At 58.5% G+C, this 21,151-nt stretch overlaps 2 protein-coding genes across 8 annotated transcripts in view; one reads left to right on the forward strand and one right to left on the reverse strand.

Moving 5' to 3' along the window:
* ASB2 (ankyrin repeat and SOCS box containing 2) overlaps positions 1-13,730 on the forward strand; it is a 47,147-nt gene extending 33,417 nt beyond the window's left edge. For all 4 annotated transcript variants that reach the window (XM_049612234.1, XM_049612235.1, XM_049612236.1 and 1 more), the window contains 4 exons: positions 1,262-1,433; positions 9,255-9,819; positions 10,641-10,794; positions 13,056-13,730. In XM_049612234.1, the coding sequence (XP_049468191.1) occupies positions 1,262-1,433; positions 9,255-9,819; positions 10,641-10,794; positions 13,056-13,192 (1,028 nt within the window). In that variant the 3' untranslated portion in view covers positions 13,193-13,730. The remainder of the gene's footprint in view (positions 1-1,261; positions 1,434-9,254; positions 9,820-10,640; positions 10,795-13,055) is intronic.
* A 2,873-nt stretch (positions 13,731-16,603) lies between these two features.
* Positions 16,604-21,151, reverse strand: part of FAM181A (family with sequence similarity 181 member A) — an 8,499-nt gene continuing 3,951 nt past the window's right edge. For 2 of the 4 annotated variants that reach the window (XM_049612252.1, XM_049612250.1), the window contains one exon: positions 16,604-18,031. In XM_049612252.1, coding sequence (XP_049468209.1) covers positions 17,066-17,944 — 879 coding nt within the window. In that variant the 5' untranslated portion in view covers positions 17,945-18,031 and the 3' untranslated portion in view covers positions 16,604-17,065. Of the gene's footprint in view, positions 18,032-18,767; positions 20,027-21,151 lie in introns of those variants that run through there. The other 2 variants (XM_049612253.1, XM_049612251.1) reach the window with 2 other exon arrangements.

Below are 21,151 nucleotides of genomic sequence, written 5' to 3' on the forward strand. Positions count from 1 at the left end.
AGCCTGTTCCTAGTTTACAGACGGCCACCTTCTCCCTGGGTCTTCACGTGGTGGAAGGCGCAAGGCAGCTCTTTGGGGTCTCCTTTGTAAGGGGACTAGTCCCACTCATGACAACTCCACCCTCGTCACCTGGGCACCTCCCAAAGGCCCCACCTCCTAACACCATCGCGCTGGGGATCAAGATTCCACCTGGGAATTTTGAGGGGACACAAACATCCAGTCCATAGCAGATAGTAACAAGTTTTATCTTCTTAAAGCAACACTGACTGGTAGGCATTATTCTTCCTGGTCTACAGATGGGAAAAGTGTGGCCCCTAGGGGCTGCCTGAGGCCACAGGGCTTGCAAGCCCTGAGAAGAAACGGCAGCTAGTTCTCGTCTCTTTCCACTAGGACAGAAATCAGTTACCAAAATTGAAAATTACCAGAAAGCCTGAGATAAGCAGAATGCCCAGGCAGAGCAGAGCTGTGGTTAACGGATGCTTTTGACTTCGGCCCTTACTGACACTTTCCTGCTGTGTCAGCTCTCTTTCCTTCCAGAATACGGAAGGACTGGTGAAGAGACCTTACCTCTTCTCTCAGAGAAACCCATGGGGCTCTGAGAAGGAGATGGGGAAGTTGTAAATGAGGCTGATAGGGTCCGTCCCCGAGTCCTTACCTCTCAGCATGCTGTAGTGCCCTCTTCAGAGGGGACAGGAAGTAATCCCTCTCTTATTCCTTGCGATGGAGGGCGGAGGAGGACAAATCCCAATTAAGACGGTTCTTGGGGTCTTTCTTTATTAGGGGGCTCTGCACTCCTAGAGCTGGGTGGCTTCCTCAGAACAGGGTCTGGATGCTTTCACATGGAGCGAGGGGGAAGAGCATGGCCTCTGCCATCAGACCAGCTGCCGGGGCTTCCGCTGTCAGACCCCTGGGGGTTCAGGTTTGGGCTCCGCACTTATGACCCCGGAGGCCTGGGGCAAGTTGCGTGGGTCCTCTGTACTCAGTGTCCTCGTCTGCAACACGCACGTAAGAGTTGTGACTGCGTGGAGTGACGCCGTGGATGCAAAGAGAGAGAGCTCCCCTACGGCACGGTGCCTGGCGCGTAGTAAGTGCTCAGGAAATGCCGGCGGCAGTGAGGCAGCTGTTCACTTCCGAGAGCACCCCCCCTCCAGTCTCAGGGTCGCAGAGTGGTTGTTACATGATCCAACGCGCCACGGCGGTTGGCACCGTGCTTGACAGTGACCGCCCTGGTCACTCCTTGATCCGCCTTCTCCTTGGCCAGGCGCCGACATCAACACGCAGGCCAGCGACTGCGCGTCCGCCCTCTACGAGGCTTGCAAGAACGAGCACGAGGACGTGGTGGAGTTTCTGCTGTCGCAGGGCGCCGATGCCAACAAGGCCAACAAGGACGGCATGCTCCCGCTGCACATCGCCTCCAAGAAGGGCAACTACAGGTCAGCCCGGGCCCTGCCACCGATGCTCGCGGCTTCCCCGCCTCACCCCACGCCGCTGGAGCGGGGGCCGCGAGCGTCCCGCCCACGGGACCAGGGGGGCTCAGGAGGGGTCAGGGTGGAAGGCGCCTTCCAGGTGGAAAGGAGGAGACTCCCCACTAGCCGGCAAGCTCGAGCGCGTCGCCTGATTAACCTGCTTCACCCTCTGACTGCTGTTAACAATCCTTTTAACACGTCTCCGGAGGTAGATGCCTTTACCTCCATTTCATCACACGAGGAAGCTAAGGCACAAAGAGGTCAAGTGACTTGCCCGAGGTCACACATCTTGCAGGCGGCGAGCACTGACCCGCTACAAAAGTCGCTTCTACGGGAATTGCACTCAGGGGGAAGGATAGGAGTCGGGGCCAAGGGATATTTCTGTTGGGGGTGCAAACGTAACCTCTGAGGGGGTGCCTGGCCGGCTCGGTCAGTAGAGCACCCAGCTCTTGAAATTAGGGTCATGAGTTCAAGCCCCACGCCGGGCATGGAGCCTACTTAAAAAAATAAAAATGAAAAAGATAGCCTCTCAGGCCGTTAGCAAGCACGTAGGGGATACATCCAATAATCTGAATAGTGCCAATGATACAATAACACAGACAGTGCCAATGATAGTAGCTAGGCTTTATTGAGCACTTACTATCTGCTGCACACTTGGATTAAGACGAGAGAAGCTTAAGTTCTCCGGGAGTGATCTCGGGGGAGGGAAGACACACACACACACACACACACACACGAACTCATGACATAATGGAAGAGTGTGGAGAGCTGGGCTCCATAGCAGCCCTGGAGGAGAGGGACTCAGGGGGCCCGGAGGCAGAGGTGTGCTAGAGCCGACTCGAACCCGCTCACGGGAGCCGACTGTGCACACGGGCAGCCTGAAATTGGCCATGGTGGGAGTGTTTACACCACGGAAATTGCTGGCTACAACATATCAGGGCCCCCTTTGCTCCCCAGAGAGCCAGTTGTTAAACGTGCACCACCCCCAGCTGGTGGGGTCACAGAAGGCTCTCCAAGGAGGCAAAAGACCCCCAGCTGCATTTGAAGGACGCCGGGGCTCGGCAGCTGCCACTCAACTAGCATTTTCCAAACCTCGTTCACAGACTTTCTTCCTGATCTCAGGCGTCTCTACCCTCATTGCTGAGTATTTTCTTCTGAAGACATGTTTACCGAAAATCTGTTTTCAGAAGGAAACATCCATCACACTACTAAATTCCTAAAGTTGCCAACTTACAACTGATTAAAAAAAAAAACCTTTTTTTTTTAAATTTTTTTTTAACATTTATTCATTTTTGAGACAGAGAGAGACAGAGCATGACAGGGGGAGGGCCAGAGAGAGGGAGACACAGAATCTGAAACAGGCTCCAGGCTCTGAGCTGTCGGCACAGAGCCCGACGCGGGGCTCGAACTCACGGACCGCGAGATCGTGACCTGAGCCGAAGTCGGCCGCTTAACCGACTGAGCCACCCAGGCGCCCCTAAAAAAAAAGCTTTTTACATAAAATTCCATCCCGTGTACCCCAGACGACACACTCTGGGAAACACAGCCTGCCATCAGACAGAGAGAAGAGGGGAAAACACAGACTGTGCGCATTGGTGGGGGTGTTGGCTGTGTTTGCTGAGGCAGAGGGAGAAGGGGGTGAGAGTGACATCCCAGAGAATGAAGTGGAGATGAAGAGACGGACCCTCACAGCCCCAGGCCCTGCTGTGCAGGCCGTCTGTACCTAAGGCCACCCAAAGATGCCCTCTCCACCCAATCTGTCCCCACAGAGGAGACCCTGCCTTCTCTGGACCGCAGGGCAGGCTGCAAGTCACAGGGACCTGGGTTTGAATCCCTGCTGAAGCCATGGGGCATGTTTCTGAACCTCAGAAAGGTTTTCCTCTTCTGTAAAATGGGTGATAGTTACAGCTGCCTCATGGGGTTGCTGTTAGGACTAGTGCAATGGATATGTGTGGCTTATGGAATGGAAATAAAGTGCCCAGCAGAGTGCCAGGCACACAGCAGGGACCCAGTAGGTCTGTGCTCACTCTCTCCCAGGTCGGAGGAGCCTTCGTTTTTTAGTGAAGCCAAGAGACGGGAGAAACCACCAGGTCAGGCAGTGGTGACAGGCAAGACACGTTATTTCCCTTCTGCCCCGGGAAACAAACATGGTTTATCTTGGAGAGAGAGATCCCAAGAATGCAAGAGAAGGGAGGGGCTGGAATCTCCAGGCCCACGGGATCCCTGTACTGGCCTGTAGAGCACAGTCATTCTGGGCTATTTGTTAAATGACAAATCCCAGAACCACTAAACCAGAATCTTCGGGGGTGGGGGCGGGGGCGGTGGGGGGGGGGCTGCTAAGCCTCTACCTTTGAAAAGCTCCCTGAGCCGACCAGATACAGCCCATCTACACCTTTGAGGGAATCGCTGATCTCATACAACTCCTGATTTTGTAGAGAGAGATGGGAAGTGGCTTGCCAGAGAGCGGCAGGGCGGGGACTGTCCCTTGGCATCCTTCGATCACACCCAGATGCCTCAAGTGGACCCCGATGTTGGCAGTCTGGCCCCAGTTGGAGGAGAGGTTGAAGGAGCAGTGGGTGCACCTAAGGATGACTAGGAAGCAAGGCGGGTCCTCTCCGGAACCACCTACATGGGCAGTTTGTGTTCCCCCCAAATCTGCTTCAGATTCATGACTCTCAGAGCGATTTCCCTGGTTACCCACCCTCCATTCCCAGGCCCCATTTCCCTCTGCTCCCCAAGACTGAGAGGGGCCAGGCCCCTTTGGAGGGCTGCCCAACAAAGGTTTAAAGCCGTGTTCCCAGCAGCTTCTGCCGCAGGGCCCATGGCCAGGCAAGTCCCGGGCACTTCACTCCTTGGGCATGTGGCATTAATGGCCCTCTCCGCGCTGACCTCCCATGAGCCGCTCGGGGATTTGATGTGACATTCCATGGGCATTCCGCTCTCAGCCACCTGCCAAAACGCCCTGCCCACCTATAGCATGGAAAGCAGGACCCAGTAGCTGGTCTCTGTGCTCGCCAGATGATGTCATCTCTGTAGCACATTTAACCAGAGGCCTTATCTTCTAGTTCATTTCCAGTTTAGCAAAGGCACCTTATGAGATTAAAGCTCAACACCAAAGATAGATTTAAAAAAATTTTTTTTATGTTTTTGTATTTGAGAGAGAGGGACAGACCACGAGCGGGAAAGGGAGACACAAGATCCAAAGCAGGCTCCAGGCCCTGAGCTGTCGGCATAGAGCCCGACGCGGGGCTCGAACTCAAGGACGGTGAGGTCATGACCTTAGCCGAAGTTGGACACTTAACCCACTAAGCCACCCAGGCGCCCCACCAAAGACAGATCTGTTAAGAAATGGTTTGTGTTGGACAAGACCAGGTGCCCCAGACATCTTTCAAACTGAATTCAGAATAGCACTAAGACCAGAGATTCTCAGCCTTGGCTACATACTGGAGTCCCACGCGCACCCCACTAAAGGGCTCTAAAAACCCTGATGTTTGGGCCTCACTCACCCCAGAGATTCTGATATAAGCCGGCTGGGCTGGGCCTTCAGGGTCTCTAAAAGCTGCCCAGACGATTTCACCGCACAGTGTGGGACAGAACCATTCTTTTAGGGTGCATTTTGTGGCTGGCATTTTGAAGCTGGCCCTTTTGGGCCTCGCTTCTGATGCCCTTGTGTTTAACTATTCTTTCTCTTTTACTTCTAATCTCTATCACCTTTGCAAGCCACTTAAAACTTTTTTTTTTCTTTTTGGAAAAAGGGAGGATAGAGAACATCAAATACATTAAATTAAAAGGCAGATTATAAGGCACATTCACAAGCAAGTGAGTATCCCTATTAATTAAAAGGGAACTCTGGGGCTCCTCCCTAGACCTGATGAATCAGGCCCTGGATGGCAGGGCCCAGAAGTCTGCATTGTGGGGATCCGCTGAGCTGTTCTGAGTCCTGATGGAGAGCAGGCGGTTTGCATCCCCGCTCCAGCTCCTAGTACCTCGGGACAAGAGGTACACATCCGCCTAGAAGGGTCCCTCGCGGGCAAGAGTCCTGCTGTGCCCTTGGGAATGTCCACAGGCAGATTCCTCCACTGGTGGAGTCTTTTCTGGCTTCAGCATGAGCATCACCTGGGCTCAGAGAAGAGGCAGTCTCTCCCCTCCAAAATACACACACACACACACACACACACACACACACACACACACGGCAGGGTCACCACAGTGCAGCCCGGTGGTTTTGGCAGCCGAGCCATCTGTGGGTGACTGGCTCCCTTGCGAAGGTCTAGTCTGCAATCGAATTACACCCAACGCTGACAAAGGTCACGCCACCGTGACCTCGTGACCCAGAATGCCCGCGTGCTGCGTGTGCAGGGCAAGTGGGGTGCAGTCTCCACGGTGGTCAAGACACCAACGGCCACCGTTTATGGGGTCCCTACTACTCGAGTGATTTCATTTTATCCTGAAGACCAGCCTCAGGGAAAGGTATCAGCGAATTGTGTTTTGTAACCGGGGCAGAGGGATCCCATCTTGCTGGGTTGTTACGACGAGTGAATGCGATAAAGTCCTTAGTTCATTCGGTCATTTCCAGGATAAATGAGGTCGGTGAGTAAAGTACCTCGAATGGTGCCTGGCACAGAGCAAATGCTCAGTAATATTATTTAGGAGGGTGGGGTGCTCCCAGCAATTCACAGGGGCTCCCTAAAGGGCGGCTCTCATCGTCACCATCGTCATCATCACTCTTGTTGTGATTAATTACCTCCCTGTTACACACGTGGTTCAGAGAGGTTGAGTGACAGGCCTGAGATGGCCCAGCACCGACAGACAACATCGGTGGTGTAACCCAGGTCCACAGCCCCATGTGGGACCCCACACCGCCAGGGGCAGCTTGCTTTGACTCGAAGCTCTCTGCTCTGTTCCCTATCACTGGGCTAAAATTCAGGCAGGACACTGGAACCAGGGCAGCAGCCTTGAGGACACCAGAATCCTGGGTGGGGACCCGGGGCCTGGAGAAAAGACAGTGAGGCTGTCTGGGACAGAGAAAGTTGGATTTGTTTACTGGTGGGTCCTAGAAACAAGGTGGGGGGGGGCAGTTATTGTGACTGGAGTCCAAGGTCACCTGCCCAGCTGCTGCTCTAGGCCTCCTTGAAATAGCCCTGAGCTGGGTCTGGTCTGGTCTCAGGGCTTAAGCTGGTGGGTGTGGCTCTTGCCCCCGGGGAAGGAAGAAGGGGGGTCGCAGGGAACCTGGCCTCCCAGACACCAAAGGTTCTACTGGGCGGTAGTCAGCTTTGTTCCTCTTCATGAGGTACACTTTGAGCCCTGTGGCCCCAGGACCTGCCTGTGCGAGAAGTAGAGAGACTCAGATCAATGGGGTCACCTCCTCATCCTCCAGCCTTCTGTCCCACAACACGGGCTGGGGAAAAGGAGTGATGATTTGTGGCAGGGCCACCAACGCGGCCACTCCCTGGGGCTGGGGGAGTGAGGCATCACGGAAAGGCCTGGCCTTGGGAATTCTGGACACCTATATTCTGCCCTGGCTTTGTCATCTGCCTCCAATCCAATCTCACCCTCTTCCTCACCCCATGCCCGGGGCCTCAGTTTCACCCCCTATAAAATGGAAGGGCTGGACAGGCTGATCTCCAGACCCCGTCCTGCAGGGCATATTACTGACTCTGCAAAGTCCTACGGAAGCGTACATTAAGATGACTTTATTGTGTTATTAAGATGACGTTTCTGGGACTGTAGGCGACGCTAGTCATGTTCCCACATTCCTGCCGCTTTCCCCTGGTTGGGCAGGGCATTGCTGGAGGCCAGCTGTGACCTGCCGGGGATGCCAGCCCCATCTGGCCAGCGGCCCCAGGGCAGTCCCTCTCGCTGTTCTTTCCCGGGCTCGGGCATGCCACGGCTGTTAGGGAGCATTTGTTGGCGATGGCTGTGGTCCAGGGCGAGGCCCCAGCCCTGCCTTTGACCAGCACCTCTACAGAGTGAGGTCAGGCCTCCTGCGCCTGCACAAATAGAAATTAGGAGGCAATTAGCCCCCCCGGGTGTGTGAATTTCCTTTTGAGGTTTTAGGGGCAGATTTTAGGCAAACACGGCGTCACTAACAATAATAAAACTTTCCGCTGAGATCTTAGCAGGAGATCACTGGCATGAGATTTCCAGGAAGCCGCAAAGCCAGCATGCCAGGAGGCTGAGAGGCATGGGAACAGGCCTGGTGGCACCTGCTTGCCTCACCACGGCCACCTCCTTGGTGGCCACGTGGGGCTGGGAAGTCACCTGTCAGCAAGGGTTGGATGGATTGGGGTCGGTGGTGGAAGCTTGTTCTTGCAGGTGGCAGTGGTCTAGGGGAAGAGAGTAATACAAGGGGCCGAGAGCCCCCAGAATTGCTTTACTACCTTTGATGAGTTGCCTCCTCTCTCTGAATCACATCTGTCAAAAGGAAGGTCACAGACCTGCTCAGGCTACCCCACAGGGCCGCAGTGAAGGTAAACTGGGGCAGGCAAGTTAATGCGCGGCGACGCCAAACTCTGTGACCTATCAGCTGTCACCCTGCCTGCGACACAAGACATACGGCAGGGGTCGAGAGTGTGGCCTGGGGAATCAGACTGCCTAGGTTCAAACCCTGGCTCCGTCACTGACTGGCTGTGTGTTCTTGTGCAAGTCACATACCCTCTCTGGGCTTCTGTTTCCTCATCTGTAAACTAAGATAGCACACGTACTAGCTCACGGGGCTACTGGGAAGATATAATAGATGAACGTAGATGAAATGTTAAGAGCAGTGTCTGATTCAGGAGAGAGCAAAGCCAGGGATCACAGGAATCTCCAGCCTCAGCAGTACCTGACCAACCCTCTCCAGGCCACAGGCAAGGCAGACAGCCTGGGAGAGACTCGAGTTAGGCTTCAGGGAAAGAGGTGTGGAGACTCACAGGAGAGGGGAAGGGACTTTGTGGTCACCAAGGGCTGACCGGGGCCGAGAGCAGGAGTGGTCCACGCCAAATGCATTCATCCGCTCCTGTCCCCCAGGACCTGGCGGCTCCACAGAGATGCAGGACGGCGCAGCCCTGGGGCAGGAAGGGGGTACATTTCTTGGTTTGCCGTTCCCGATATACGGCCTGGACAAGTCCGTCAACCTCTCTGAGCCTCCAGCTTTCTCATCAGCACAACGGGAATGATGAGCCGGACTTTATGGGTTGTGGAAAAGATTAAACCAAACTGTGTTCGTAAATCCTTTAGTTGTCTCCTGGGACGCTGTGAGCTCTCGGATATGACTGTCACTGTCCCCCTATACCCCCACCCCACCCAGGCAGGGCAGGCGCCAAACTTCTAGCTCCAGATTTCACTACGGGCTCCACTGCCTCCTGCATCAGGTCTGTGGGCCTTCCGGTCCATTCCTTCAGGGAACGAGTTGGGAATGGGGAACACTCTTTACCCTGAAATAAGTCAGCAGGAAATTCTTGAAACCACAGGCCAGTCGGGCTGAGGTCTTTCAGAGCTAGGACTTCGGAGGCCATGGGTTCTGAGACTGAAGCCTAGCTCCACCCCTACCTGGTTCTGTGACTTCGGGAAGGTGGTCGAAGCTCTCGGAGCCTCAGTTTCCCTGATCTGCAAAGCGGGGATAGCCGCAGACCCGTCCTTCCCAAAGCGGTCATTGTGGGACCGGCTGGCTCCCCGGCGCCCCCCGCTGGTGGGCCACTGCCTCCTCACACCGTAGTCCCCAGCGGCCCGGCCTGGACCCTCGGCGCCCCCCGCCGGCCGGGCCGCCCCCCGCCGCCCCCGCCCGCCCCCCCCCCCCCCCCCCCGCAGGATCGTGCAGATGCTGCTGCCGGTGACCAGCCGCACGCGCGTGCGCCGGAGCGGCATCAGCCCGCTGCACCTGGCGGCCGAGCGCAACCACGACGCGGTGCTCGAGGCGCTGCTGGGCGCGCGCTTCGACGTGAACGCGCCGCTGGCGCCCGAGCGCGCGCGCCTCTACGAGGACCGCCGCAGCTCCGCGCTCTACTTCGCCGTGGTCAACAACAACGTGTACGCCACCGAGCTGCTGCTGCTCGCCGGCGCCGACCCCAACCGCGACGTCATCAGCCCCCTGCTCGTGGCCATCCGCCACGGCTGCCTGCGCACCATGCAGCTGCTGCTGGACCACGGCGCCAACATCGACGCCTACATCGCCACGCACCCCACCGCCTTCCCCGCCACCATCATGTTCGCCATGAAGTACCTGTCGCTGCTCAAGTTCCTCATGGACCTCGGCTGCGACGGCGAGCCCTGCTTCTCGTGCCTGTACGGCAACGGCCCGCACCCGCCCGTCCCGCCGCCCTCCAGCCGCTTCAGCGACGCGCCCGCCACGGATAAGGCGCCCGGCGTGGTGCAGGTAGGCAGGGGCGCGCTTCCCAGGCCCAGCACGCGCCAGGGTGGCCTGGTGGCGGATGCCCTTCTGAGCCCGGGGCGGGGCGGGGCGGGGGGGGGGCATCGCGGTCCGCACACCCCGCAGGCCGTGGAACCCCGTGGCCGGCGTGCTTCAGAGGCAGCAGAGCTCAGTGGCTCCCGTGCACGGGTTGCGTCCTTTGTTTGCTCCCCGGTCTGGGGGGATTTAAGGAAACAACAGCGGAGCAGGGGAATGTGGGAGACTGAGGGGTTCATCACCCACAGCAAACCTGCGCCCGGAATATGATGTTGAATGACCCCGATGGGGATGGAGGTGAGAGCAGATTGGCTAAGAGCAGACGAGGTGCAAAGAGGGACCCAGAGGCAGGACGTGGCCGTGGTGGTGACTTAAAAAGTCCGAACTTGAAATGAAAAGGAGGTGAGAAACACCCTTCTCTTGGAGATCAATGTAGTGGTTAATGGGAATCATTGCAGGGCCACTTGCTGCGTGCAAAGAAGGTGATGTTCACATTACCTTAATTCTCGTAAAAAATAATCCTCCAGTTGTCGTAGTCCCATTTTCCAGACAAGGAAGTTGAGGCTTAGAGAGGTGATGTCCCAGCTGCCCGCCTTCCGCTTGTGGCAGTAGAGGCTGTGTTGAGGAGAGGGGCGAGGGCCGGTGGAACTGGATCCTGCCTTAGGCGTGCCCAGTGTCCGTCCTCGCATACACCCCTGCTCTCCCCGGCCTCGGGTCCCCCGACCGATGTGCTCACAGAGGCGCTGCCTTTGGTCCCGGGTGCCCCGGCCACAGTGTGTGATGTCTTCCAGTTCTGCGAGATCCTGTCTGCCCCGGAGATGAGCCGCTGGGCAGGGCCCATCATCGACGTCCTCCTGGACTACGTAGGCAACGTGCATCTCTGCTCGCGGCTGAAGGAGCACATCGACAGCTTCGAGGACTGGGCTGTCATCAAGGAGAAGGCAGGTAGGGGCCGTTGCTGCTGCTGCTGGCGGGGCACCCTGCCCGATTCAGGCCCAGGACTCGGGGCACGTGACTGTTACTGACATTTAACGAGCACCTACTATGTGGCAAGCTCTGTGCCGCGTGTCACATAGAGGGTCTCCAGGACTGTTCTGTGACTAGAAGACTGGCCCTCAGAGAGATGATGTCATCGTCTGAGCCAGGGTCTGCCCGCTAGTTGGTGGCATCTGGGATTCAAACCTAAGTTTGACCAACCCCAGGGTCTCTTTGCCAAATCGAGCACGTTTTAAATGGCTCCAACTCACCGAGGGGTACTGGGACTTTCAGAGTAAGTTGCCCGTGTTTGTGGGCCACTGAGGTAGTGTGGCGGGGTAGAGGAGGGAATAGTGGTCTCGGGCATTTCAAACGGTAAAGTGCATACAAAGCTCCTGGGCATTTTGTTAAAAATGCAGATTCTGACTCAGCAGGTGTGGGGCAGGGCTGCATTTCAGCGTGCTCCCAGGTCTGGTCCACAGACCGCACCGGGAGCAACACTGTGGCCTGTCCACTGACCGTCCAGGTGCCCCACCCCGCAGTGCCCCACCTCTCCCTTGCCACCTTCCTCCTTGATCCCCGTGCCCCGATGAACCCGAACGCACCGTAGGATTTTTCATTTGCACGAATGCCTGGGAAGCACTTGCGTTGGACCCTTGGTCGAGTTACTGGGGCAGCGACAGCGGAGGGTGGTGGTGACTTGCCCACTCACCCAGGGCACAGCTCTAGAGGCTCTCTAAACATTCACCGAGTTCGTGAATCATTGGCTGCTATCACGGTGATCCTCGGCCACTAGAGGACCGAGGAGCAGTCCCTGCTTAGATGTTGGCCCCACCCCTCCCAGTCCCCTTCTGCCCTCCCTAGAGAAGGGTAATCGCTCTCGAGACCTAGTCCCAGGGACAAATGTGCAGAACCCTTCGGTGTGCTATAAACATTTATTAGCAGGTAGTACAAATAGTTCTTAACCGACACCTGTTGTGGTAACTTTAAAGCCCACCCTCCATCTACAGAACACTCTCCACGTGCTTTTTCGTTTAATGCTGTGATGTTGACATTATTTTACCAGACGGAGGGTGGGCAGAGGCTCTAAGAGGCGGCAGGTACCCCAGAGTCTCCGAAGCCAGCCAGGCCAGCGGCCCTGTCCTCTGCTCGCCAGTGGCCTTTTGCCTTCCTCCTCACAAACTCAGTCTTCACTCAGCTGAGAAAGGGACTGAGCTTCCCAGAGGGGAGGCTCTGTCCTAAGCGAGACCGAGCAGCCAGAAATGCATCTGGATGGCATTTCAGCCACCTGGCCCCTCTGCCATTGTGTCCACATTCCCTCCGCATCCCGATCTTCCCGGGATGGCCACGGCCTCCTCGGCTTGGCGTTGCTGTTTCCCCTGCTTGGAATGTCCCTACCTCCCTTCTTCGCCTGGCAAATACCTGCCCACCCACCAAGACCCTGCTCAGATGGCACCATCTGGTGTGGAAGCCTTCCCCACAGTCCTGGGTTGGTTCCTCTGCATCCCTGGCGGGAACACGGGGCCAGGCAGCCAAGGGGTCAGCATGTGTTTGTTGAGTGAATGGATGGCATCCTTTGATTCGGCAAACCCCTCGCCTGTGCCAGACCCTGTGCCCAGGACTGAGATAAATTGCCCCATCACCAGACACATCAACCCCTGTTCCTACCTCACCCCTCCCCCTCAGCTGAGAAAACTCCGCTGTGTGAGATATCCCGGGAGGCCTCCCAGGAGGCAGCAGCCAAGTGGGATTTGGGGACGTGTGGGGAGATGCCCCATCCCTGTCCCCACGCTGGCCTGTCTGCACCGCCAGAGCTCAGAGCTTAATTCCATGCGTGGGGGCACTTAAGCGGTCGAACTCCCCGACCCCTTCGCTAAGACTGTGTTGGGGGGTCCAGGCTGTGTATATACAGGAAGGAGGACAAGACGAGGGGGCTGGCAGATCCGGCTCCAGGTGTGCCCCCCACTACGTCCTCACCTGTGAAATGGGCTTGTACCTGCCCTAGCTGCCGCCTTGGGCCGTGCGGATCGATGAGGGGCGACGAGGCGGGAGCTGCCTCGCCAGATCTTTTCAGCTGGCAGGGGCCGGGGTTTCGGAGCGTGGTGGGGTCCAGGCGCCCCCCTCTTATCCAGTCATATCGATTGGGTGTCTCCTACCTGCCAGCAGTCACAGAGGCAAACTCTGCTGCTTGCAAACGACACGCTGGCACTTCTCTTTCTCCCCTTTCCCAGAACTCCCGAGGCCCCTGGCTCACCTGTGCCGGCTGCAAGTGAGGAAGGTGGTTGGAAAGCACCGCATAAAACTGCTGGATGCATTGCCCCTCCCGGGCAGGCTGATTCGGTACCTGAAATACGAGAATACCCAGTAACCAAGGCCGCGTGGAGGAGTCGCTCCTCAGACTTTCACTAAGCCTCAGGACAGCCGTGTCCCCAAATCCCAGGGGGCCTGATGACAGAACGAGGCCGTGGGTTGGCCTCTGTGGCAGCTGGGGCAGCTGCCGTGACCTCACCAGGTCTCTGGGCCAGAGCTTTGCCCGGACCAGAGAACACAACGTGTCAAGTGGGAGAAAAACCCGTGTTTGTTTTCAACCTGATGAGTAGAGCCCAGACTTTCTCTGCCGTTGGGAGTGGCAGAGGCCCCATTCCCGGGGCTGGGCGAGGGGGCAGGGCAGAAGTTGGGGGGGGGGGCAGGTGGGAGCCAGCAGGGCAGCCGCAGCCCCGCCCCCGACGCTTTCAGGGATGAGTCTGCCTTTCGGAGACAACCTGCCACCGGGCTGTCCCGGTCCCCTCCCACTTTGTCTGTAAAACTCTCCACTTGACTCCTGAGCTTTTTTCCTGGAGGTGTGATCCAGCGGGGGTGGGTGGGGGACCCACTCGTCAAGTACAATAAATGTTGCACAGATGACACCTTGCCCTGCGAGGTCCCTCTCACTCGACCCCCTCCTTCCCACAGGGCCTGGGGTCTTCGGCGCTGCTCTTGGCGGGTGTAGGGGTGGGGCAGGTGCTGGGACAGGGTGCACGACACCTTTGGGCTTCTGAAAGCCACAGGAGAGCCAGCAGCTGGAGGAGAGGGGGCAGCTTCCTGCTCTGTGAGCAGAGCGGCCTGGGGTTGGTTTTTCTGTCCTGCTTCAATCACCGTGGAAACGGGAGCAGCATCGCAAACAGGGCTGCGTGTCTACAAGCCTCCTGACACCTGGGATTGCCTCGCACACACATGTTTCCTGGCAGCTTGTCCTCGCGTCCTGCTCACCCGTTTGCCACAAAACTTGAGATACCAGGAAGGAAAAGAAATCTGAATACGGGCCACCGTGAGCGAAGGTGCTGGAGGGGTGGCCACTGTCAACCCCTGCAAAGGCACCAAACCGGAGGCACGAAGCCTTGTCCCCTCTGCTGCCCCCCGGGATCCTCACGTGGCTCTGTGGGGGAAGCCAGGGGTTTTTGGGAGCCCCCAGCCCATTTTCAGGTGGGCATGGTTGTGACACCTTCTTGGGATGCTGGGATGCACTGGGCTCTTAGAATACGAGTGCTCGTCAGTACTGGTTGGTCACAGGCACTGGTCAGGGCTCCTCCTCCCCAGGTGTCTCTCCCCAGCCTTGGCCTTCTCAGATCCCGGCCCCTATTCCCCCCACACCCGCGCCCCAACCCAGAAGCTTAAGGATTAAGGCCTGGGCTGGGGCCTGTTCCCAAGGGTCGGTTGTGATTGGCCGGTGCTCGGGTTGTGCTTGGTTGTTCCATTTCTTGACCACCGCTGCTCCAGAGAACGACTTGGGAGCCACAGCCCTCTGCAGAGCCCTCCTCCCCCACCCCCATACTTGGGGCGCAGAGATGTCTCAACAGCATCACCAAACACTAAAAATCCTGAACGTGGTTCCGGTTTGTGCACCCAGCACGTGGGACGTTAGTGCTGGAGATGTGAGGCTAGGAGGTGAGTTCCTGGGTTTCACTTGGAACCAGCGCGACTTTTTTGTTCAGGGAATCCTCTGCTGCGGCTGTATTTTTTTAACCACAGCTTTCCTACATGTCTTTGCCCCCAACTTGCTTCTGCCTGGGGAGTCATGGCGCCGTGTGCTTCTGTCCAGCCGCTTCTTAGTAAAGGTTTCTGCTTCCAGACAAGCCTCCCTGCGTTTGTATTCATGCATCACTAGGGTGTCCCCTGGGGGAAAGGAGCCCAAGAGCGGCTCGGGGCAGCATTCTGAGAAAACACGCCTCCCTGGGCTCTGTTCCTCCCCGGGGGGAGGACAGTTGGATGGCCCAGATGACTAGGGGAGGTGACTTTTGGCAAGTGCGGCTTTCTGTCAGGTCTGTGACACTCAAGAGTACCAGGTGCTCCCATCATCCCTACGGCAATCTGTCTATTTTCGGTCATATTTTTCTGATAAGGAAGTTTTGGCCCAGAGAGGTTAAGTAACTTGCCCGAGGTCACAGAGCCGGTAGGTGGATCAGAGCTTCTAACACCTTGCTGTACCGTGTGGAGGGGCAGAGCAGACCAGAGTGGCCTGTGGCGAGCGTCCTGATGCCCCACCCTGTGTGCTAGATAACGACTCAGAACAAGTCTGCCGGCATCACGTGGCTTCCGTGGCTCTCAAGTCCTCCCAGACCATCAGACAAACTACCAGAAACCCACTGGCTTCCCAGGGAGCAGGCTGCCCTCCCATAGAGATGCTCCACTCCAGGGGAATCCTAGAGCAAAACCAGGCAGAGTAGGAAGGGCCCTTCACAATCGCTAATCCTGGAGCCTTGTGTTAGAAAGGATTCCGAGGTCGTATCCGGCACCCGAGGGAGAGTGACTGTGACTAGTTGAGGACACCTGCCTTGGGTGCAGAAATGGCAGGTACCTCTGTTTGCTATCACTGACCTAGTCCCCGGCTTTATAGAGTGGGGAAACCAAGGCACAGAGGGAGATGAACTTTCCAGCATCATGCTGCTAATTAGGGGACTGCAGTCCTCAGCCAGGGCTGGCCCTGCACCCGTCCCAGTGGTGAGAGCTGTGCTTTGATGAGGTCTGTGTGCTCTCAGCCACGGAGCAGGTTCACGCAGCAGACAGACCCTGGGCCGGTATGGAGGCGCATGCCTCTCCAATGGCTTTGCCCTTCAGGCAGCATCAGGGCAAGACCCAGGGCCACTCCCTGCCACCAGCACCCTGCTCTGTGCATTGTCACAGACAGGGCACCTGGTATGTGCCAGGCCCAGGAAGGGGGCCATCAGCAGGTTACCCAGGAATCTGACTTAGCCAGAGATTTTTTTTTTTTTTTTGGCTTGTCCACAGGGGGCCAAGCTCCAGTGTGTCCTGATTTTCTCTCTGGCCAGGTCGGGCATGATTGCCTTGGCCCAGCCTCTGCTCTGAGGCCGTAATCAGAGTGGAAGGCATAGCAGAGGGGGACCACTCTCATCCCACCCCTCACGCTGCAGGTGGGGCAAGGAGGCCCCCGGAGGAAAGGTCCAGCACCACATCCCATTGCAGAGCCAGGACTCTAGCCCCACCTCCTCTGGTACCGGCCTCCTTATTCTCTAGAGCACTGTGGACCATCTGGAGATACGGGCCTCCCTCACCCTCTGTTCTTGGACCTGGCAAGCAGAGGTGACTCCCCGGTGACTCCTCTCCACCCTCCTTCCTTTGAGTGGAGCTGCCGGCCCGCAGTATCCATTCTCAGACACCGTGGAGGTCTTTGGGTCATTCCCGGCCACCCCCACAGCCAGCTGCCTTCCCTAAGCTGCCCTCTCCCCGGGCCCAGCCAGCATTTCTTAACCTGGGGACCATTCAACCTCATGACATCAAGATGTGGAAACTGCAAAAGAAATGTCTTTATTCTTTTAACCTTAATTATTTATAAAAAAAAAAAAAAAAAAAAAAACACCTCGAAAAGAACAGAACTGAGACTGGCTTACATAGTGGGTGGCAGGTGAACAGACGTGTAACTCTGGCTTCTGGAGCGGCTGGCGGGCCGGGGCAAAGCCCCGCCGCACAAGACCGGCACGAGGACAGTGGGATGCTCTGTCAGGCTCTGGTCTGGTTGGAGAGGGGCCGGCGGAGCCCGGCCCCACAGCTCCCAAGGCAAGGGCTGACTTGGCGCCTGCCGGAGAAGCCACTGCCCCAATCCTGTCCTCCCCTCCCATCCACACACACAAAGGGAAGGTTCCCAAGAGGCCACGCCACTGCCCAGCTCGCTTCTCGCACGGAGAGCTCCCTGGGCCCCCAACACCCCTACAGGCCAGAGGTCGGAGCCGAGGGCCTCCCAGCCCGGCTAGAGGTAGCCAAAGACATTGAAGATGGGTGGCGGTACAGCCGGCTTGGTGGGGATAGGCTTCAGAACCACGGGTCTGTACACTTTCTGCCCTGGCCCATCCACATCCTTGCAGAAGTGGGCCAGCTCCCCTGGGGAAGCCAGGCTTTTCCTCCACAGGCTCAGGCCGGGGACCGGGCTCTGGGGCAAGGCCCCTGGAGGACCTGGGTAGACCGGCTGTCCATGGTACTGGAAGGGGCAGCAGCTCCAGGCATTGACACGGCCCACCAGGGAGACCCCAGACATCTTGAGTGGCTCCTTTTCAGCCGGTGCCCTTGGGGATGCCGGCACTGGGGCCGTCTCAGGATCCAAGGGCTCCAAACCTTTGCAATGTTTCTTACCCTCATAGGGAGGTCCCTCCCTGGGGCCCGGCCCCCCGTCCAGCCCCAGCGGGTAGCTGTGGGTGGCCCGAGGCTCTTCCCAGAAGGAAGCGGGCAGCTGTCTTTTCCTCATGGGCACCTGGCCAGGCCTGGCAGCTTCTGGGTTCTGCCCCTGTAAGGTCTGCTCCTTAGAGAGACATTCCTCCCTGTACGGGTTCCCCAGAGCCTTCTCCTTGCAACCCCCACCCCCGCCGGGACTGGAATCGTGGCCAGAATCGAGGGGCAGCCTCCCTGGCCGGTCCTCGGGTCCCCTTTTCAGGTGAGGCTCCGCCCCTCTGCCGGGGAGGCCCCGAGGAAGGCGGGAATACTTCTGGGAGAAGCGTTTGAGCTGCTTCTGCAGGTACTTGCGGTGGTCCACTGAGCGGCGGCAGGGTGCAGACTTGTCCAGGGCTGCCTTGATGTCACTGGACGCCAGGTTCACAAAGTTCAGCAGCATCTTTACGTCACTGTCGTTTGCCATCACCAGGAGGCCACTGCATGGGGCTTTCCATGAAGCGGGTGGGTTCTGCTCGTGGCTGGCAGCTCCAGGGGAGGGCACAGAGCTGACCTGGGGGGACACACAGGCCATTGGGAGTCTCTCCGGGCACCAGCATCCAGCCGCCGCCCCCCCCCCTTCCCCCGAGGCCGCAGGGCCAGCGCCCCTTAGCCTGAAACACAGTCCTGGGCACTGGGCTGCCCATTCAGGCCGCTGAGCATGCGTTTCCTCAGCATCTGGGAGGGAACACGCGGGCCCCCTCAGTCCTCCCAAGTCTGGCCCTCCCCTGCAGCCGAGGCTCAGAGAGGCTGGGCGGCTTGCCCAGGGCGGCCCAGCTACAAGTGGCATTGCTGGGGCCGGAGCGCAAGTCTCCGCGTGCCCAGCTCACCGTGTCTCCCACACACCACGCTGCCAACGTGCGCAACTTGCCAGCGAGGTTTTTATTTTCTGAGCCGAGGCCACCGCTCCACTTTAAAGCAAGGCCAAGCCCCTTCTCTCCCCAGTGGTGATGCCCTCCCCCTCCCACCCCCGCCCCCAGGCCTGCTAGCTTCAGCCCCCCCTCTTCGGCGCCCACGCTCCACCCCCGGCGCTCACGCAGGACGGGCAGGACCCCCGTCTGACACTCAAGCCTGGGCCTGCCTGGCGGGCTGATCTCAGACTGTGGGCAGCGGGGCTCCCCCGCAGAAGCATCTGCAGCAATTTCATGCCTCCTGGGCCACCACCCGAGGCCCCTCGCCCCTCCCCCAGGCCCCAGCCTGCCCCACGCCCCCACCCAGCCGGCGGGAGCCGCCTGAGCCTCCACACTGACCGAGGGTGCGGGCCGGCCCCGGGCCCCCCGCCGACGTGGCCTGGCAGGTTCCCCGCGGCAGACCTGGGCCAGGCCCGGCGTGGCCGGCGAGCTCCGTGCGTCCGGCTGGAAGCAGTCGTGCAGCCCTCGAGTGGGCTGGATGGAGGACGAGTCCCCGGCGCTGGGGGGCCCCTCAGGCCAATCAGGAGCGCCTCTCCAGATACAAAGCATCCCAATCAGGCGGCAGCGCCCCGTTCCCACATTCTTTGCCGTCACAAATTGTCACCATGGGGACCATCACAAAAAAGACAGCTCCCAAATGCAATCATTTCCCGGTAAATTTCTACCCTTCAGCCCCTCCTCCCCTTGACCTCGGTTCCCTGGTTTCTCGAGGGGGCAGTGCGTGTGTGTGTGTGTGTGTGTGGGTGTGCATGTGTGTGTGTGTGTGTGTGTGTGCGTGTGTTTAAAAAGTCCAGGATTGAGGAGGGGCTGGGCCCAGAAGAGATGGGCTTGCATACCTCCCCCAAAGACTCCAGGCCTACAGCTGCCATGCCCCAGTGCAGACAGACAATCGGACGGGGTAAGCCGGGGCGGGCTCTTTCCCCTCTGTCCTTGAGTGTTGAGTGTCTCTCCCTCTCCCCCTCCCGCCACCTTCCTCTCTCCCTCTCTGTCTCTGTCTGTCTCTGTCTCCCTCTTCCCAGCCCCCTCCAGGAGGCACCGGCCCCTGGCCAGCCTGTGAGGGCAGGCGGCTCGCTGATGTCGGGAAAGGTAGCCGGGGAAGGACTCCCTAACGAGGTGCTGGGATATCCATGGGAAGGGAGCCGGAGCTCTCAGGAATCTTGTCTTTATGTTTGCTTCCTCAATTGAGCTGCACAAAGCCTGAATTGCCCATTCAGCGCGGCCGGACAAAAGGCTGGCGTTGCACGGTCCCCTTGCATTTGTAGTCAAACAGTTAGGGACTTAAATCGAGTCGTCATGATGGAGAAAGAGGTGGACAAAGCCCATAGAATTGCCATCAGCAAACATTTTCCTGTGTCATATTAGCCAGTCTCCATGGCTCCCCCTGGCCTGGGGACAATGGCACAAGTTTGCACACTTGGCTACTGTCACCGTGCCAACGCCGGCAGGGCCGCAAGCGGGCCGCTCTGAGCGAGCGAGGGAGCCCTGCGCTGGCCGCTGGCCCTGCCCACTGACTGGCCGGAGGGAAGGTGAGGCCGCGGGCGGAGGCAGGCTGATCGGCCTCCGTGCCGGCCGACCTGGGCGGGCCCCGCGCCTCCTGCCTTTCTCTGCTCGGGCCTCCTTTCCCTTCCACCTCTTCCCCTTCCCGTCCTTTCCCCCCTTCCTCTTCCAGCGTCTCCTCCGGTCCTCCGCTCAGCTGAACGGCCGGGCCGGCGGCCTACACCCCACCTCTGTAGCACGGTCTGTGATGCCAAGGACTCCTCTCTGAGGTCCCCTCGCCCGCATGGGAGCAGTTGCAGGGCAGGCCCAGGGGATTCACCCAGGAGGATGGTCCCACCCCCTCCTGCTGGCCAATAGACTGCTGCCGCCGGCCACAGTGGCCTGGCTTCAAGCCGCCTCCCTCTCTGGCTGGAGGGTCCCTGCAGGCCAAATGAAGGGTTTGGAGGAGAGGGCCCTGTGCCCATGAGCCGGAACTTAATTTAGGGATCGGGGATCGGGCATGGGATCCCCCGTGCCCCTCCCCCTGCTGAGGCAGCGGGGGAAGCAGGGGCTGACACGGAGGTGTCTCTGGACTGGAGTCTCCCAACTGCTGGCCATCCCCCGCCCTGGACAGCGGCCCCTCTCCGCGGCAGCACGACGGCTAAGTCATCGTTGCTCTAAGCGCTGAGAGCTGAGGGTTGTCTCTGCAGCAGAACCGAGCCCAGCCTGACCGGTACAGGCGGGAACATCCTTGCTCCTCCAAACTGGCCCTGCACAGGGCTGCCCCGAGGTCACTGGGGTGGGCCCCCTGCTGCCCCCTGCCTGGGGGCCAGGTCACACGGCTCGGCTAGTGTTCGAATCCCTCCGTAACCCAGCGCTGGCCCACTTAACCGCCTTCTGCATCATTCTCTGCTGGGACGCTGGCTTCAAACCATCCCGGCCCATTCCCACTGTGGCCTCCTGCAGGCTTGGGGTCTGTTCCTGCTGCAGCCCACCGGGCTTTGCTCGCCGGTGACGTCGTCCCCTCACTGCTCTGCCAGTAGCAAACCCCCAAGGCCAGTGAACCTTGTGGGGTCTGAGTCCATAGCTTAAAAACTCATCCTATAGTGCTCTTATATGGGCTGTTTTTCCTGTGTGTTCTTCCTACTTATTGAGGAGAAAGAAAAGGAGGGAGGGAGGGAGGGAGGGAGGGAGGAAAGAAGGAAAGAAGGAAGGAAGGAAGGAAGGAAAGAAGGAAGGAAGGGAGG

The sequence above is a fragment of the Panthera uncia genome (genome assembly GCF_023721935.1).
Source record: "Panthera uncia isolate 11264 chromosome B3 unlocalized genomic scaffold, Puncia_PCG_1.0 HiC_scaffold_1, whole genome shotgun sequence".
Classification (NCBI taxonomy): Eukaryota; Metazoa; Chordata; class Mammalia; order Carnivora; family Felidae; genus Panthera; species Panthera uncia.